Consider the following 20,478-nt stretch of genomic DNA (forward strand, 5'->3'; position numbering starts at 1 on the left):
GGAAACTAAGGATGGGCCACCATGTCTGACTCTGGGGACCAGATTATCCACAAATGGGCTGCAATTCCAATCCTGTGTTTAAACAGCTCTGTGCCTCTCAAATCTTTCCTATTCCAGAGCCTTGTTCGCTCAATACTGAAATGTGCTGGACCAGACAGCTATATAGTCCTTTTTAGGCACTGTGTTGTAATATTTTAAGTAATACATGTCAATAGCGCCCCCCCCCTTTTTAGTAAGAGTGGGCATTGTGCAGAATTTGATGAACTAATTGCAAAGGTCACATAGGAATGCAAAGGATTCCACATAGATGAAGAAAGTCTTGAAACCAGTTAGGGGATTCAAACATCCGGATCTCAAAACTTACAAAGTTATCCAGACGGTGTTAACACTGGCATGAAGATCCAGAGACTAAAAGAGAATTGGGTGAGCAGATGCAAACTCGGATTTGGCCAACTGACTTTGAAAATGGCAGAATAATTTGGAAGAAAATTCAATCAATGATGCCAGGACAACTGGACATCTACATGCATGCAGGAAAATTAAATTAGATGCTTACCAATCCTTAAGAATTAACCTAACATGGGTTAACAAACAAACAAAAAAATAAAACAAAAACCTACCTCTATGAGCTAAAACTTTAACTATTAGGAAAAAAACTATCTTTGCAACTTTGGATGAGATTTTCTAAAAATGATTTTTAAGTGCAAGATAGCAGAGAATGTGCCTGCCACCAAGCCTGACAACCTTGGTTTGATCCCTGGGTCCCACAGTGTGGGAGGAGACAGCTGGTCCCTGCCAGTTGTTCCCTGACCTGCACATGCACGCTACGGCAGCTGTGCACCTGCCCCCCAAAACATTAAAATATTCAAAAGAGGAAAATCCTTCTGAAGAATGATACCAATAATGCAATGCACGTAACTGAAGAGAGAAGAAAAGGACCTTAAAATTATAAATTTTGTTTCATATCACATGAGCAAGAAAGTGAGGACAAGCCACAGAAATATTTACCTCTCATATACAGAAATACCTAGAAAACATAGAAAGCTTCTTAACAACGAAAAAGATACACAGTTTACAAATGGACAAAGGAGTCGAGACATTGCTCCAAAGACACATAAACATCCAATAAGCACAAGAAACATGGCGTGCTCAGCATCATTATTTATTAGCAAAAAATAAATCAAAACCTCCAGCTCTTCACATGCTAGGGAGAATAGAAGACAGAGTCAAGAATGCATGTGGCAAAACATGGAACCCTGCACATAAACACCGATGGGAACATGACATGGTACAGCTGCTTCACAAGAGTCAGTAGTTCCTTAGATGGTTAAGCAGAGTTAACACACCACCCGGTGAGCCTATTCTTAAGCATACACATGAGAAAATTTAAATACAAATGTTCCTATTTAAAAATAAATCTTGTACAAGGATGTTCAAAGCAACATTCTTTATAGCAGCCAAACAAGCAAGCAAACACACAAACAAACCACCTGGGAATCACCCAATGTACATCAACTGATGAATAAACATGACATCCAAACAAAGGAGTGTCACATAAGTAAGATGGATACTGAAAGTGTACACCTGTAATCCCAGCATGCCGAAGGCAGGAGGATTATGAGTTTGAACCAGCTTGAGCTATACAGTGTAAGACCACATCCCAAAGGAAACAAAAATGAAATTAACACATTACTACATTGATGAATCTTGAAAACAACAGTTAATTGAAATGAAAGAAGACACAAAAGGTCACACGTTGCATGATTCTTATTTTATGAAATGTCCAGAGGAGACAGAAGGATTGGTGATTAACCAGGGAGAAGAAGAAATGGGTGCAAATAGTTACTGGGTTTCTTTTATGGAATGATAAAAAAATATTCTGGAATTACATAGCAGTGGTTGCAGGTTCACCAAAAACCCAGTAAATTATGTTATTTTAAAAGAGTAAATATTTTATGGTATGTAAACTACCCCCAGACACAAAGAAAGGTGAACAACCCACCTTACAAAACCGATTTCTTCTCTATTGTTTCAGGTAAAAAAAAAAAAAAAAAAAAAAAAAAAAAAATATATATATATATATATATATATATATATATATATATATACACACAATGCCTGACATGTATAATTGCACTACAACAAATACAATAAGCAACCAAGCCCCCAACCTCCAGACCCAGGGATCAAATCCAGGGCCTCACACATGCTTGCTAAGCACTCTTCCACTAAGCTATAACCCCAACCCCTTTCCTCCTCCTTTTAAGCAGGGTTTTACATGGTCCAGGCTGGCCATAAGCCAAGTTTGAATAAAGTGATGAAGTTACAGACATGTGCCACCATGCCCAGATAAAAATTCTTTTTACGAAAACTTTTGCAGTTATCGGCTGATAGCTCAGATGCTATATTTATTCTTGCGTCTGAGAGCCTCTCTGCACTCATGATTTATCTCACTGTTGTCTTTAGAGAGTTGTGTTTTTGTTAAATAGCTGAGACTGCAATGCAAGTCTCCATTTCAGGAATTTTAGGATAATGTCATCTAGACACAGGTAGGAGCATTGCTCTCCGATGGTATTATGTAGAACAGCCATCTTCAGGCAGTACTGTAAAATTGAACTCCTGTTCGTAGACAGCAGAAAGGTTAGACAAGAAATCATTTTAAGAACAGGTATTACCATGTAGTTGGTATTGCCAGAGCTTTACACCACGTAACAACTGCAGGTTTTCTTCCCCTGGGATAGAAACGGAATTACAGGCTTCCTCTATATAGCAACAGGGTGAAAGAGGAATGTTTCATGGCTGCTAAAAACAAAACATTCTCTTTACACTCATCTCTGCAACACTATTTTGCACATGTGGTTTTCGGTATCAAAATGCTACAGACTTTGCTTCAGTGCTGTAATCCAAACAGAAGGTTCTGTCAGCACATGAAAGTAAGAGTCTAGTTCTAGTCTGACAGTGGATCACTGGGTTGAAATATACATAGTTCCAAAGTTAAACGAGAGTGAGGCTTCTCTACATGCTAAATGCAGAGACGAGGGCTTAAGGACTGCCTTGCTTAAGCAATCTTCTACAACTTAAACCAACAAGTTACAATACGACAACATGGCTCATTGTTCTAGTCAACAGAATTACATATTCAGTTTTTACTCTTGAACGGGATTCATTTGTACTATATCAAGGTTTGCAATTATCTGGGTTCTGTACTATTTTTGTAGTAACAAGCATAAAATCCAGCCACTGTTTACATAAACTTAGAAAACAAGCTAAGAAAGGAAAACATTTACACCCTTTAAATTACCTTATAAAAATGTAAGGTTTAACATTTGCTTTTTTAAAAACAAAGCTTTGGATGGTTTCAAATACAGTTAGTTACTCAGCCAACAGATAAGTCTAAATAAAATACATACAGAACTGGTAACACACCAGCTCTCTTTTCGCTGGTTTTGGAAACAGGGTTTCACCATGCAGCTCAGGCTAGGCTCTAACTCACAATCCTCCTACGACAGGCTCCTGAGTTCTGGGATTACAGGCGTACGTACCACACTCAGCATCACTGCTTTCTTTTAGGTGACATTTATTCAAATGATGAGGTTATAAATTCAAATTGAGTAACAATAAAATCTTATTAACAAGAAATGGGAGAAATAAAAATGTATTTCCAAACTAAATGTGTACCGCCTCATACTACACACTACTGCATGTGGAGGCAATTGCATATCAGAATTCAAAACGTAGTAACCACAACAGGCCCTTAAAAAAACTTTCACCAGTTGTTTTTTTTTTTGTTATCTTTTATTGCATATCCTTTCTGTACAATTCTTCCTTTTTATTCCAGAAAAACATAAGAAACTGTTTGCACGAATGCATGCATACCAGTTTCTATAAGGCCATGAACTGGTTTGCTAAGTTTTGGGGGTTTCATTTGTCTTTTTCCCTTCTTCAAGTAGAGCCCTGGGAGCCAGAGATGCAGAGAAAGCTAATCCCCTTCAGCTCTGGGCTTGTCTCTTTGTTGGGACTCTAGCGGTCAAAGCTAGGCAAGAGCATTTACAAAATGTGTTCTATTTACACTTTCTTTCTTTCTTTTTTTCTTTATTCAGTACTGAGAATCAAACCCAGGGCGTGCACATGCAAAGTAAGAGCTCTACCACTGGGCTACACCCCAGGCCCTTGATTCATATTTTTCAAAATCTAATACATGCTCACGTTTTCTGGCAGATTCTTTTTGTATGTTACAAAATAAGACAGTGAAATCTTAGTCTCAGATGAGAATCCTTTCTTCCTGAGAAAGGTCAAGCAGACATTTCTTGACATCATGTCCTTTACACAATGGCATACTGTTCATATAAAAGGTCTCGTATCCTATAAAAGTCTTGACAAAGGCAGCCTTCTAACCCGATGCGTCCAGTTTCTGTCTAGAAGAAGCAGTTTAAAAAGTTCTTTAGAACATGTCCCAGTCATCAACATGCAGAAACAATAAGCAAGATCTGTAACATGGACCACTCTATGACCGGTCAGGAGATGGGTTGCCCCGACTCTAGAGAACGGGTACAATGCTGTAGGGTGTTTATAGACACATAAATGTCAGAGGATTCAAATAATAAAAATTTACTATAAAATTACGTACCATGCGTTTGAATCACTGCTATAGGCCTTTAAGGCCATCACTGTGGATGTAAAAGGCTGATTTTGTTTGTTTTAGAAAATCAGACTACAATATTATGATAAATGTTCCATGCAGCCCTTATTCAATTAAACTTACTCTGCGGACCGCTACTTGATTGTTGCAGACAAGTACACCCCCTACAAATTCCGCTTGAATCCCCTCCCGCAAAAGAACTTGCTTGAAGTCAGATAGTCTCGGTTCATTCATAAAAACCGACTGATGTCCAGGAACCTAGAATAAGGTCAAAGGGGTAAGAGGATCGCCAATAAAAGAGCAGACACAAAGCTGTATTGGATAAAGTGGAACACTGCATGATCTCTAAGATTTTTATTATTCCCTCGAGTCCTCTGACAGATCATTTCAAGTCTGTAAATTACATTCCAAGTTTGTTATTCTGGGTTCTACCTTGTCACTTACCATTACAAAGCCCTTCACATTTTCTGATGTTTCACAATTTTATTAGTCATGCCTTCTAATAACAGAGACTCAAGGTAATATTATGCTCTTCACTCACCCACTTGCTGGAGGGGTCAACTAGAGTGTCAAGAGGCAGAACTGATCTGAAACCTCATTTTCCAGGTCCCAGTCCCCTGCTTAGTTTAGAGGCTAAGTCTTCCTAATCCCACTTCTGAGTTCCCTCCTCCCTCACAGTGACTGCAATAGATGCTACAGGCTGAGAATCAGAAAAGCAGGTACTTTTGCCTAATGCTGCTGCTCTGAAAGTGTTTTGAAGAGCACTATAGCTTCAGCACAGAGAAAAAAACTCACAGCTTCCCCCAGATTTCAGTAGCATTAGATCAGAAGCCAACAGAAGGGATGTCTCTCTAAATTCCATGACAGGCTAAAGGCTTCACTTGACAAGCCTGTAGGACTCTTACAGTATTAATGTTGCTCCGAGTTTCATTACCTAGGAGCTTTCTAATTAACTAAGTCCTCTTGAGAACATGTAACTTCTAGGCTAGCATTAAAGCTCTACTCAATGAAAAATGTTTAACTGCATCAAAACGAGATTTGAATGGAACTGACAACACAGACAAATGGGAGGTAGGTGATCCTCACAATCAAACTCCATATTTCAGAGTCCACACTAAAAAAAAAACAAAACAAGTCATGAATAATTACATAGGGGAGGGTAATGTGGCACACACATGAACAGAGAAAGCAGAACTGGGGCATGAGGCCCAAACAATGTATTTTAAATGACTAAAACACCAGAGGAAAACCAGAAGAAAGATAAATGGAGAAACAGACAGACCAGGGATGTAGCTCAATGGCAGAGCACGTGGCTAGCCCGTGTGAGGCCCTATCAATCCCCAGGACCACTAAATTGAGAGAGAGAGAGAGAGAGAGAGAGAGAGAGAGAGAGAGAGAGAGCGCTTCTCACCTCGTGAGGTGGCAAGGGCTCCAATGTGGGGATGATCTCACTCTCTTCACCCAGCTCTTTCTCATCATCTCCAAACAGACTTTTCATGGCCTTCTGCTGGGCTATGACACTAGAATCTGAAGGAGCATCCACCTGCATTTCAGAGTCTTCTCCATCGTCCTTGAGTTCTCCTTCCTCTAAAATAACTCCTGTGTCCACTTTGGAAACTCTCATGTCTAAGATGCCATCGATCCACGCTAACTCGGCATCTTTAGCTTTACAGAACTGAAGGGAGCTGACAAGGGAGTCTTTTAATCTTACCTGGATATGCAAAGGGGAGCGGGAGGAACAAAAGCCACAGGGTGTAAGTTCACAAATTCAATATAAATTCTGCCATTATCTAACTCTGGCAATATGATCGACAGCTGAAAATCTCTCTCCTCACATCATCAGTCTTCACGATGACCTGATTATCTGTAAGGTTTTAAGGATCCTTGGCCACTTTCCAAAACAAGGGACTGCACAGCAGAATCACATGCAGCCCCCTGCCTCCACCTCAATCCTAACACGGGGGTGTTCCTCTAGTGTTTCTAGGTTAACTACCGAAATTAAGACTGGAGCCCAGGTGTGCAGCTGCGGCTGGTGTGGCCCGGACGCCAGCAACTTGTGCTTTTTGGGATGCACCGTGTGATTTCACACCTCCATGCTCTTCCTCTTCCTTACTTACGCAGAATAATTTTTCTCCCCAGCAAGTTCTAACTTCTTCCAGATAATAGCTATCACACCTACCTTCAGCTGTCACCGTCTCCCACAACCAGGTAAGGCTCTATCTTTCCTCTAGCTAGCTTTGGTATCTATACTCATCTCTACTTCTTTCAGCCAGGAGAAGAACTATGGCATCTGTTGAGCTTAAAAACAGTTCTTTTTGAGGCTGGCATGGTAGTACATGTCTATAATCCCAGCACCTTGGAGGGTGAGGCAGGAGAACAGAACTTGAGACTAGCCTGGGCTATACAGCCAGCCCCTGCCATTCATGACTGAACATATCCTTTCTGATTTTGTGAACGATATCATTCCCTCACATCTGTACTTTTGCCAAAACTGTTAAACTAGAACAATCTTTCCCCAACTCTTTGCTCCTGTCTGTCCTGACAACCCAGCTAAACATCCAACAAGAGCCACTTAGTTATCCCTTCTTCCAGAAAGCCTTTCCCAAACGTCCCAACTTGAGCAGGAGCCCTCTTTTTATACTCTGCTGGCACCTTGCACACCGCCCAAGGAGTAAGGGTGAAGGCAATTTGTTTGCTTTAAACATCCTGAACTACAGGATCTGTTAGGGCAGCGAGCTGTATCCGTCTCACTCACCACATTCCTATCACACGTGGGCTAGTGTGCAACAGCAGTGTCTATTTCTCCAGGGCTCTGCCACCAACATATTTACCTGGTAGATATGCGTTTCACTTGTGGCATCAACTGTTTCATGTAGCTTTGGCATGTACACTTTAATGTCTTTGCCACCAAATGCACGGCAGCACTCGGCCAGATCCTGACTGGCCTCTGGGGGGCCGTGGACAATGATCAACTGGCGTGGTTTCATCTGATTGATGATTTTTTTAATGGAGTCTCCATCGGAGCGGCCTTCATAGTCTATGTACGTAACCCTGGCTCTGTAATTAGACAGCATTATTCAAGCTCACTTTCCTGCTAAGTTAATTCCAGGCTTCTACCACCAGGGAAGAAATGCAGAGAACTTACATAAGGGAAAACTGTGAGATGTGTATTACAGTACGTATCCCCACCAAGCTCTGTCCAAGAATATATACAAAAGATGTTACTAGACAAATAAACTACCTGTTCTCTGATGATTCAAATTCCAAAATAATGACTTCTTGGCAGTATTAACTGTATTATGCAAAAAAGGAACGCTTCTTAACTACTTCTGGTCCTGTTAAATTTTCTACCCCCAGGCATTAGGATGTCTAAGTCAAGAAGGACATTTCATGAACTAAGCATAACTCACAAGAATCAGCTTCTCAGCTGTACCATTGTTCCACCTGCTACTGGACTTACTAAAAAAGCCAGAAATAATGTCTCTTCATATAAATGTACAATTTAATGTTCAGCTCCCTCTCCATCATACCACTAACCCAATTACTTTAGAATCCAAGTATCATCAATGAAGACACCCCCATCCTTCACAGGTCTTTTCACAGAAAAAAGAATTTTAAAAGCACGAACTTACTGGAGGCTCTGCTGATACTTCACTTTCAAAATGATCTATGTTACATAACTCAAGTGCTTGAAACTATCTTATAACCTAATCTCTAAACCCCACAAAGGCACTTACTTTATCTCAATAGACTCTGTTGTAGAAACACACTTGGTGGGAACATCAGACAGGTCCTGATCCATGGGCTCCTCTCCATTTGTCAAACCAGATTCTAATTTGCTTTTTTCTTCTTCAGTAGCTTGAAGTTCTGGCACTAAGAAATCTTCTGGTCTAAACAGTGAGTCTCTAATTAGGCATGTGGAAGGCATGGCTGACATTATGTAACACATGTAATTGACTAATAGGTGGCGTAATTTTAAGGCTCCTCATGTATTTTAAGCCTTAAATATTCATTTAACTCAGAGCTAATTAATAGATGATATCAGTCATCAGATGTCCACATTTTCATAACCACTGAAGAGACCTATTTATTTATCTAGCTAGCAGTAACTTGCTCAAGTTAGGCAAACATGCTATCCTGAGAGACATCCCCAGCCCAAGAGAACTCTTTAAGGATGCTACAGCCCAGTGAGAATGCCTGAAGAGGTCACAAGACAATCTGAATGGCTGTAATGAACACTCTCATAATCTGGCCCTGCTTGGTTTTTATAATTTACTTAGTAGTATGAGTATCTATGTGTGTGTGCCCAAATGAAAACAGTTCTTCCTATGAGCATTACTGAAAAGAGTGAAATCCCTGGTTTTATAATTCTCTTTCTAACACCCTGTGATCATCCTTTTAACCTTCTAGTCCATTCTCACTCCTGAGAACCCAGGCTTTATTCCCTAACACCCAGGTTGCTACAGCTCCTTTTTCCCACAGCCGACACCTCCAGATGTAAACTACAGAATAACATGAGCAGTAACAACCACTTAAAGCACGTTTAGTATGATTCCAGGCTTGACACCTTAAAAACAAAATCTCACAGGCTGGAGTGTAAATCAGTGGTAGAATAACTAGGGTATGTATAAGGCCCTGGGTTTACTCCTGAACTTCTCTCTACCCCATCCCTCCAGCCCCCCCCCCAAAAAAAAACAACAACAACAACAAAGCAACAACAATAAAAACTTCCTACAATTTCTTTTAATTTGTATCCCCATGTTTTTCAGGAAAGTCAAATTAAAGAGTAGTGTCCAGGGCAATGAGATGGTTCAGGGCAGTGAGATGGTTCAGTGGGTTAAAGAATTTGCTGCCAAAACTGACAACCTGAGTTCTATCTCCAGAACAAACAGTGAAATGAAAAACTGACTCTTGCAAGTTGTCCTCTGGCCTCCACACGAACATGCCTGCACAGACACACATTCACACAGATAGGACAGTAAGTAGCCAACTGGTGACTTATCAGATGAAACCAAACAAACAGCAGCATTGTTTACATTGTTACATTTCCTCTCAGTGGATACACAGGGCCAGGAAGACAATGAAATTTTCCCAATTAAGCCCACGAATGATCTAAGTCTACTACCTGCTCAACAGCATTTTGGAAGCACTAGGCAAGCACAAAGCCTATGCTTATAATCCTGGCTAGGGAAGCACTAGGCAAGCACAAAGTCTATGCTTATAATCCTGGCTAGGGAAGAGGTAGTAAGTGTGTGTCAACATACGGACACTTGAGTAGATCGATCATAGCCAGAGATGAAGGGAAAGAGGAAAACGTGAGAAAAGCAGAAAGAACTAAGAGTGTCAGACTGTGCATTAGACTGAGGCATCTGACACTGTCTGGGGCAGTGGAGGGAACTTTGGGAGACTTTTACTCAGGTTAGCAGTGTTGTCAAATCCGTAATTCGAGCATGTGATTTCAGGTGGTTTTCATGGTTCCACCCTTTATCTCAGATTCCCCTTGCAGCCAAAAGCATCATAACCCATTTCCAAAATGAACAAAAGTTCTTTTTCTCCTGTCTTCCGCCACAGCCTGTCCCTTACTTCTTAATCAGGGGTAAGGGATGTCTAAACCATCTTTCTTAAAAGCCTTCCAGGTAGTGAAGCTACATTTTCCCTTCACTACTAGTTCTCAGGATGCCCCTCAACGTCTCTACTCTTATGCTTCAAATTAGAAGCCTCTGTGTCTTTCAAGCCAAGGCAGTCGGGAGCAAAGCTCTTGGTGACCAGAGAGATCAATCACTAAGCCAAAATAGTTTGTTTTGCTCACATACTTGATGATCTCTCCGTATTCGTCCCATTTAATTCTTTCTTCTGGGGCAGGAAACATAGGGTATGATTTTTTGGCCTGTTTGAAGAAGCTTCCTTTACGGCTGCCCTCGCCTTTCATCATCAGGTCATGCTTTGTCTTATGAGCTGAAGGCTGGTCGATGTCTTCCTCCACGTCACTCTCATCACTGGAGTCGATGTCGGCCCTATGAGGTTTTGGGAACACAGCAGGGTCATCGTGTCCCTTAGACATTTTGATTTAATATTTATCAAACTATGAACGAATTACTCCCCAACATTAACCTGAATCATAATAATAGTTGGTATAAATGGATCAATATTTTGAGAAAAAAAGTAAGATGAACTTCCTTAATATATTGGTATTATTAGCACTGAAAGGATTTTATTTTTGCCATTTGAAAAATTTAGTAGGAGTTATAAAGTACTAAGAAAATGTAAGTTGTTTCCACTGAATGTTAAATTCTGCAATGAGCTCTTTTTACACTATCTGCACAGACTCAATCTATGAGTAACTCACTCTTTCGACTGCTCCAGTTTCTTAGCAGCTTCTTTCTTTAGTTTCTCTTTTTCCACATATTCCTCAAGTTCTTTCCCTTCAAGCTTCACACGTTTCCTCAGCTAACGAAGGATAGACAAAAAAAAAAAAAAAAAAAAGGCAGCGTTAGGGGAGCTGGACGGTGGAGTGAGGTATGTCAGAGTGAAGGCAATAAAGTTTCCACGACAGAATTCTAGCTCTTATTTAGATCAGTCCTAAAACTGAGCTGGTAGAGTGGATGGATTTAAATCAAACTGGGTAAAATACAACAGTCAACTTGGGAAAGAAAGCAGAGGTAAATATTTTTATAATTGAAGTAGAAAAGCCACATTAAAGCCCCAAAGCCATAAGGAAAAAAAGGAATTATACAACATGGAGGAAACAAAACCTCTTTCACATTTTAAATCTAACAAAATTGAAAATGAAAATACTGGCTGCACTACGACTGTCAGAAGCTACATTTCCTAACTCCCCAACATAACCAGAACACATCAAAAAAGACAACATACAGAGGAAATTTAAAAAGAGATATGGATGGCTAATAGCCATGGATAGATGATTATGTTTACCAATGGTTGTTGACAGAGGCAGCATATAAGTCACCATAATTTGTCTAATCTGCAAGACTGGAAATGCTAATTACTACCTGGGAAAAGTGTACTTTAAACACTGCAGCACATATTATTAGCAAACTATTAGAAGACAATTTGCTAACAACTAAAAATAAAACTGTGCTTGTCTTTTCACAGAGCTCTTCCTATTTCTAGGAATTTATTCTACTGAAACAGTGATGTTTAAAAAAAAAGTATTTAGTAGTACTGTTTAAAATAATAATAAAACTGGATAAAATCCATCAAAACTGAATTAGTAGTTTCTATTCTTTTGCCATCAGAGTGCTTTAAAAACCAGAGAACCCAGCTGGGTGCGGTGGTGCATGCCGGTATGCCTGTAATCCCAGCACTCTGGGAGGCTGGTGGATCTCTGTGAGTTCAAGGCCACCCTGTCTGCAAAGCCAAGTGTAGGCCAGCCAAGGCTACACAAAGTAACCGAGTCTCGAAAAATCGAAAAATCAAAAACTAGAGAGCCCTTGGGGCTGGTGAGAGGGCTCAGTGAGGAGAGGCACTTGCCACGAAAGCCCCAGGACTTAAGCTCCAACCCCAGAACCTACTGTGGAAGGAGAGACTCAACTCAAGAAAGTTGTCCTTGGACTTCCACGCATGCACTGTTTGTATATACAATTCACAAACACGTAATAAATTAAATCCATAGTCAAAGAACCCTAGGGGCTAGAGAGACTGCTCAGAGGTAAGAGCACTGACTGCTTTTCCAGATGACCCGGGTTCAGTTCTCCGAACTTTACCTGGCAGCTCACAACTGTCGGTAATTGCAGTTCTAGGGCATGCAACACCCTCTCCCGCCTTGCATGGGCACAAGTATGCACATGGTGCAGACATAAAAGCAGGCAAAGCACCCATATTAGATACATATACATATATATACACACATACATGAAAAAAATTAATGTAAACAAAGCCTAGATTTTAAATTGTATATGAATGTATTTATACATGTTGGAAGGTCATGAAATTAGGGATCACGAGAAAGAAGGAAGAAATGTGAAGGGAGAAATAGACAGTAATGGAATACATTCGATAGAGCAGAAAGAGGAACTATTTTGGGGAAGGAAGGGAGTGAGCGGGGGCAGGGGAGAGAGAAAGAACAAAGCGCAAGGACACATTTGTACATGGATGTCATAATGAAACTCACCACTTTGCACACTAACCTAAAATTACTAATAATTTTAAAATGTCAAGTCATAGTGACTCAATGCAACATGTACTCCTGGGTGGGATCACAAAATTGGAGCAGGTGATTAAAAAGGACACTGCTGTACCAACCAGCTAGAGCTGGCAGGGTCAGTGTTGATTGCCTGTTTCCTGTGGCTCGTTTTCCCATAATACACACTGTGGTGCCATCCAAGGGAATGCTGGAATAACTGCAATTTCTTTCAAGTGGCTTTGAAATAAAATGTGTGTGTAACACTTGTGCCTGTTAAGACATAGGATGTGAAAAAGCACACCGAACTCAAGCCTTGACAACTGAGGAGTTGGAGTATTCACACTATTTTTGCAACTTCTGGTTAAATTTGAAACTATTTCGAAATAAAAATTAAACCAAAATTAAATGATAAATACATATGTGGCATCTCATATTTGGCTAATAGCTTACTTGAAACATGTTTTAAAATAAAATGTTAGCAACTTACATAGATACCTTGCACACAAATAAATCTTAATGAAATATTTAATCCCCTGATTTATTATGTTGGTCTTGGCCTGGTGTGGTGGTTCAAGCCTGTAATCTGGGAGTTTAGGAGCCTCAGCAGGGAGAACTCAGAGGCTCAGGCCAAGCTGGACCACAAGATGCCATCTCAAAAACAAAACAAAACAAACAAACAAACAAAAAAAACCACAAAAAAACACAATTAACTAAATAAATTTTGTCTCAGTTTTTTATTCCATTTTAGATATCTGAAATTAACTGCTATATTCATAAAGTTTCCAGGACAATTAACCCTAAGATACATTCCTTCTATGCCCTCACGATTATCATTCCAAATTATGCCTTTTCCTAATCTAAACCTCCAGCTTGATCAGTATGTGCCTGATTTTTTTTTTTTAAGATTACTGGTTTTGTTTCTAAATGAACAAGGCTTAGTTTTATAGGGCACTGTATGTACTTTCATGGTCTTCTGTCATTGTGGTGACACCGAGCACATTCATTGTACGTCAGGCACTATTCTAGTCACTAAGAACAAAAGGTCCCTCTTCTTCTTCTGTAACTTTATTCACTTTGGTGGCAAAAGAAGGCAGCAGTAAAGAATGCATGGTAATGAAAACTAACAAAAATAATACAAGGTTGTAACTAACTAGATAGTTGTCACAGAGGCAATTTAAACAGTTTGAGTGACAAGGAGCCAGCCAGGGCTAAGTGGTACAGTGAGCAGAGCCTGTGCGACGTGCTTAGGCCAGAAGAGTGGTGTTCGCTGCGTGTGCCGCCACACACCGTTCAATCCCAGCACCCAGGAAGAAGAGGTGGCGGATCTCTTTGAGTTCAAGGCTAGCCTGGTTTATAGCGCCAGCTAAGATATACAGTGAGACCCTGCTCAAAAAATAAAACAAAACAAAAAAACCAAAAAACACCAGTAAGAAAGGCGGATGCAGGTCAGAGCCTGTGCAACCACACCGATATGGGTTGCTGTACTCCAACTTCATAAGGAAACCACAGCAGAGGGGCAGCCGTCAAAGCGCAGAGGCCGCCTCCAGAAGAAGAGATATCCGACAGGGGCTTGATACTCAGAGTATAGAAAGAACTTGGAAAACTCAAGCGAGTACACACTGCCCTGGGATGTGATCATGAAGAGTTCAGAATGTGGTGGCGGGAGAAGGAGGAGAATGTGAGCGGGGACAGAACCCGAGCACACAGAGTAGCCTTTTAAACTAAAGCCTCTCACCTTGGTTTCTGATCATGAGGATGCTCGGAAATGCCATTTTCCTCCTTTTCTTTCCCCCAAACTTTTAATGTCCTTTTAATTCCTCAATGGCATATCAACCCTAATTGAGTTTCTAGTAATTAAAACTTTCAAATTCAGTATTTCATCTCTCATGAAACCATTTCAAGCACTTCTGAGTTACTTTAGCATCGTATTTCTAAGCTGTTAAATAACCCAAGACAGCATTTTATTTTGATATGGTTGCTTGGAATCCTTAATCAACAATGATGTAAGTACAGTGAATACTTATCAGACTTTAGGTGCTGGTATTATGCTTTTCTTAAATGACTTATTACATAAGACAAGGATACTACACAGCTTTTCACAAAGTAAATATCCCTTCAAATGCTGCTGGGAGGACAAAATACAAAATAGCCATCTAAAACTATGCCAGCCAACCCAGATGAAATGATAGCTATGAACTTGAGCTAACAGTATTGGTTGTGAAAAACAGACAGGTTTTATGGCTTGATAATTAAGGAAAATCTTTTCATGTCTTGGTCGTTCCGCTGGCTGTACTGCGGATGAAGGTGCAGAGGCATGTTAGTGTACTGAGTGGTAACACAGGAAGTCCTAACTGACCCATCCACTTCTGTTAAATTCCAGACAAGGTCAAGCACTAGGAGGCTAGAGGCTAGTTGTAGGATGCCGGAGGAGAGAGAAGGCACACTGGGGAGTGAGGAGATGAACATGCTGCTGAATGCTGTCGGTGCTCTTCTGTTTAACTCAAATGCTGGAAAGCTGCTGGAATGCAGGCACACACTGGGGGCAAAGGTGTGGCCAGCTGAGAAGAAAGGCAGGCTTGCTAACAAGGCCTGCCTCGCTTTGATCAAGGGGCACTGTCTACGCTAACAGGACAATGCATAGTAAAAGGGGAGGTTAATGATGAACTCAAAGTCCCAGTGGGACCGACAGTTGCTGGCCCTGAAGACAGGGAAGCAGCTCAGGTAGAGTGGTGGACAAAAGACCATTAGGAAATAGTGTTCAAGAAATAAAGAGAGGCCACAGGAAGATTATTAAGTGCCCAAAACCAAAAGGGGTCATTAGGAAATCATGACTTACCGCACAAACTGCAAAGAAGAGAAAAATGAGTTGAAAGCTCTGATACAGAACGAGGACACCTACCCAAGGCACAAAACCAGGAAATAGCCACTTGAATGTGGCCACTGTAGCATAGCATAACTGAAACCAACTGGATTTGAGGCCTGCTCTACAGGAGGGCATTTATGCCTGGCAATGTCAAGCCTGCTCAAAAGGCCCTGAAGAGGAAGGTCCTAGCGGGAAACCCGCTGTTGCTCTGGTTAAACGGTCATGTTGCCAAAATGCCTTCCAAACATTTATGTTTACACCCATAAATTGGCGCTGCTCCCTGCCTTGGTCAGAAGAGTTCTCTGTGTTAGGCAGATGTTAACACAGACTCCCTGATGGTCAACCAGGACTGAGTGTTCAGCCCTAGGTGAGAGCTCTGGATCAAATGCTGCACCTCTAAGTCTCAGGAAACAGGGCAGAAAGGAGTTAGGAGCTGGAAGGTAAGGAGGAGCGCTATGAAATGCTGTCTGCTGGACACAGCGTGTCTGTGGCACCTGTGAACTCACGGCAGCTGGGATTACCTGCTAAGATCAAGCATGTCAAAGTCCAGCACGGATAGGAGGGTCTCACAAGGTCGCTGAAGAGCGACCGGCAGTGGACGCCTGCTGAGGGAGGGAGAGATCATCTTTCTCTGGGGATTGGGACAAGCACATTGCCCATGCCTCAGTAGACGGCCTCAGTCACACTCACAGGCACACAAGTAGCACCAACTGGACCCAGTGCCACGCAAACACAATAAACTTCAAGTCTGAATGTAAGGGCTTACCTCTATTTCTGTAACCTTCTCAGTAGGATTATCAATTAAGAAACGGGCTAATGTCCCAGGAGTTGTTCTGTAAGTGAGAATAATTGAGTTTTTAGGGTCCTGACTCCACTGAATAAAGAGGTCCCTCGAGAATCCACACTCCAGGTCAGGCTGGCTGGCAAGTACAACTTTGGGGCTCGGAACTCGAGCCAAGTCAGAAAGACCGTGGCACAGAGAGAGATGGCGAAACTGAAATGGGTTATTTCTTTTGTCTTCAAAACATCTCATCAATTTATCACTCATCCATTCTACCTAATATAAGGGAGAAAAATGACAATAATTAGAAAAGGCCATACCTGAGATAAACAATAATCAAGCTTTAAGTCCTCTCCCCCACTAGTTGATTAAATTTGTGCAATTTGGACAAGTAGCTAAACAGCTTCTTTTCCCCATTATCATCCAACCCCAGCTTTGAATCCTTAAAAAAGAAAAAAACAAAACAAAACAAAAAAATGCAATGTTTCACTTATATCAGCTTAAATCTTTTTAAGAGGGACTGTTACCTGGAGGGAAATAATTCATTTTTAGAATGAATTCTGGCATTGATATTTTATTTTTGCCCCCCCCCATCTTATAGACCAGAAAATCAAGGAGTTAGAAAGTAAGCAAAAGGAGACAAAAATATACCTTTTCCTTAAAAGAAATAACGTATGTAAAGAACACAGAACACTAGGCAGTTCATGTTCAGCTGCTATTATTAACTGCAGAAAAATAAAACCTCAAGGGTTTATTAACACACTACACTCAACTTCTTCACCCGGTGTCCCATGAGAACAAACCTGTGACTTGGAGAACTCCACCACATTGTAACTGACGTTATTCAGGAGTGCCAGGGAGTAAACGCCCAGCCCTGCATCTTTAGTTCTCCAAATCTGGTCAAGAAGTTGAGCAAGCTCCAGAACTCTGCCCGCCGTGTCCACTGCTATTAGCACGTTTCCATCACCCCGAAGAGTTTCCAGGACATTTGCTTAAAAAGAACAAAAGATCCCTATAAAGCCTGTGCTTTGCAGCAAAAATAAACATGACACAATTTCCTAGTATCTTTTATAAAGACTGTATAAGTCTTTATAAGTCTTACTAGGACACATATAAAAGTGTTTGTTCATATCAACACAGTAACATTTGACTTGGATAAATATATTTTCCTAGCAATAAAACACATGATACATGTTTTGTACGCACGCATGTAGAATAAAACACAGAACATGTTCATACACACATTACAAGAATTGAGGGGTTTCTTTTTGGTTTGTTTTGTTTTTCGAGACAGGGTTTCTCTATGTAGCCTTGGCTGTCCTGGACTCACTTTGTAGACCAGGCTAGCCTCAAACTCTGAGATCTGCCTGCCTCTACGTCCCCGAGTGCTGGGATTATAGGCATGCACCACTGCACTTGGCTTTTTAAAGTTAGTAAATTAGTAGACAGATGACAGTGCTTGCTCACACATTTAAAAGTGGAACCCACCTTTGTAGAGGTGACCTTTTTTCACAGTGTATTAAGGTGTATAGATTGTTAATTGCGGAATGGGCAATGAGCTCAATGCTAACAGATTCTGGTATTGTCAATACTACCAAGGAATCTCCTATCTCAATGTTGTATAAAAAATGACTCCCCACTTATCTCTGATTAGTTAATAAAGATGCTGAAGACCCTATGACTGGGCAGCAAAGACAGTAGGTGAGACTTCCATTGCCACTTAGGTCTCAAGTGGAGAGAGGGAGAGAGAGAGAAGGGGGAGGTGGCTGGGCAAGAAGGTCACCATGCCATGAGGGAGGTCACCATGGAGGAGTCGCCATGCGGACAAGAATGGAGCAGAGGTGGTCAGGGCGAGACTAGAGGACAAGTAACAGGGCACATGGCTGGGAAGTAGGCCAGGCTAACACAGTCGAGTTAGACTAGATTGATATCTGCCTAGTTATGGTGCTTGAAGCTTATTATAAATGGAACAGGTCTCCATGTTATATTTGGGAACTAGAGCGGACACAGAAAAAAACATTAAAGCCAACACAGCTTTCCTGTTGCAATCACATATGGCTTATAAAAACTAACACGAAGTACAACAGAATGAGTCAAAGGAGAAGAAAAAAGAGACAGCTCAGAGGCACCTGTGTAAAATCAAGATAAGTCTCAAAATAAAACACCCAACAACTAGCCAGACCCCTGCACCCTCACTTCTCTCTTTGGCTCACTTTCACTGTGGTCAATATATATACGCAGCTGTTACATATACAGAGACCAGAGCGCCTGGGGGAGCTCTGCATGCGCTGAGTGGCAGAGGAAGCCAACCTTTAGAGAGCAACTTGAATTGCTCACATTAGCAAATAAAGAAACAAATGCAAGAGTTATGGGGCCAGCAAAATAGCTTAATGCGTGAAGGAGCTTCTGGCCAAGTCTGATGACCTGATTTTGATCCTGAGACCCAGGTGGAAGGAGGAAAGAACGAACTTCTGTATGTTGTCCTCTGATCTCTATATGCACTCTGTGGGAAGCATGCGCCCACAGATACATGCACACATAGGAAATGTATAAAATGTGATTAGAAAATACTAGAGTTAGCCCCTCTCTTATGACACAGGCAAACAGAATAAGCAGTAGCTCCTATTCCCATGCTCTTCCACAGCTACTCCAACAGACAGCAGATATACGTACTCAGGAGCTGCTCATCTCTCTGCTTCCTTCTAGGCTGCACATACGTAGCATTAAATGAATCTGTGATAAGTAGAGAAGGTCTGCTTAGCATTTCCAGGGAACATCCATTTAAGTGGCTAAAACAAAGTTTAAAGATGAAGAATATCTGTCATTTCAAGTGAACAGTAACAGCTTTACCTACTACAAAAATAAGAAACTGCTTTTCTAAGGCCTCCCTCACGCTAGCAAGGACCACCATTTCAAGACAGGTGATATGACATATTGGACAAACCTCTCTAAACCTATGGATTTTTTTCTATGTATCCATATCTACATTTAGAACACAGATATCCCATGTACATTTCCTATATATTCATTTGTACATTCTGAACTTTTCCTATAAACATAACTTTTAGAAATTGTATAAACTTTCTGTCTGGAGTTTGTTTTTAGAGAAATGGGCTGCAGGTGACATCATGATCCTACCTTAGCCTCACAAATGCCAGGATTACAGGCATGTAGCAAGGTGTCCAGCTCAAAACTGTAAAAGTTTCCTATTCATCTGACCTTTTTTTTTTTTTTTAATCTGCTGAAGTCACTTTTTCATACTTTATCTTTGAAAGGGATGTTTTTGAAGTCCCAACCCTTCTGCCGCCACCTCTCAAGTATTGGGATTACAGAGGCGTGTCACTACACTGAACTGTATTTTTTTTATTTCTGTGGGACATATTCCTTGAAATGGACTCACTAGACTAGACAACTATTGCATGGTGGCTTTTTAGAAAGGTCCAACTTCTTCCAAAAGGGCTCAACCAGGGAGACTGATGCTTCGCAGAGTTCTATTTTGAAATAATTTGAACATATCCAATAAGTTCATACTATTTTAACATCCTCTTTTTTGACTAATTCTTGCTCATTTTGTAATTAGTGTATTTTTTGATTTCTTGAGTAATTCTTAGTCTTAGACATATGTAAATCATTAGCTAATTGCTACAGCATTTCTCCTAGTTTGATGGTTTATAGATTAGTTTACAGTTTTAATTTAAATCCATATATAATCAAATTGAGCCATCATCTTTGTGTAAACAGTCTTTTCCAAGTCAGAGATTGAACACAACACAGCTTCCGTGTCTACTTAATTCTAAACCCATCTAAAATTTATTGTTGCACTTTTTTTAAAGTGGTTGAATTCATTCAGCATTTACTTAGTTTTCCATCTTTCTCATTCATCCACAATTACAAGTCTAAATTCTATTAGTCCTAATATAAAGACCTTGATGATTTTAATCTAATACAAAATAGCCATGAACTTAATGAAAAGATGTAACAAAGGAGCCTGCAGGACAGTGAACACACACACACACACACACACACACACACACACACACACACACACACAC

General features: G+C 40.7%; 1 protein-coding gene across 2 annotated transcripts in view; it reads right to left on the reverse strand.

The window, feature by feature from the left end:
- Nucleotides 1–1,141: 1,141 nt before the first annotated feature.
- Nucleotides 1,142–20,478, reverse strand: part of Cpsf2 (cleavage and polyadenylation specific factor 2) — a 28,174-nt gene continuing 8,837 nt past the window's right edge. For both annotated transcript variants that reach the window (XM_055592809.1, XM_055592808.1), the window contains exons 6-15: nucleotides 19,100–19,215; nucleotides 17,230–17,417; nucleotides 16,412–16,702; nucleotides 10,986–11,086; nucleotides 10,453–10,653; nucleotides 8,377–8,529; nucleotides 7,471–7,696; nucleotides 6,051–6,350; nucleotides 4,763–4,897; nucleotides 1,142–4,415 (exon numbers count right to left, since the gene is read on the reverse strand). In XM_055592809.1, coding sequence (XP_055448784.1) covers nucleotides 4,323–4,415; nucleotides 4,763–4,897; nucleotides 6,051–6,350; nucleotides 7,471–7,696; nucleotides 8,377–8,529; nucleotides 10,453–10,653; nucleotides 10,986–11,086; nucleotides 16,412–16,702; nucleotides 17,230–17,417; nucleotides 19,100–19,215 — 1,804 coding nt within the window. In that variant the 3' untranslated portion in view covers nucleotides 1,142–4,322. The remainder of the gene's footprint in view (nucleotides 4,416–4,762; nucleotides 4,898–6,050; nucleotides 6,351–7,470; nucleotides 7,697–8,376; nucleotides 8,530–10,452; nucleotides 10,654–10,985; nucleotides 11,087–16,411; nucleotides 16,703–17,229; nucleotides 17,418–19,099; nucleotides 19,216–20,478) is intronic.

The sequence above is a fragment of the Psammomys obesus genome, unplaced genomic scaffold, assembly GCF_907164565.1.
Source record: "Psammomys obesus unplaced genomic scaffold, mPsaObe1.curated_primary_1811, whole genome shotgun sequence".
NCBI lineage: Eukaryota > Metazoa > Chordata > Mammalia > Rodentia > Muridae > Psammomys > Psammomys obesus.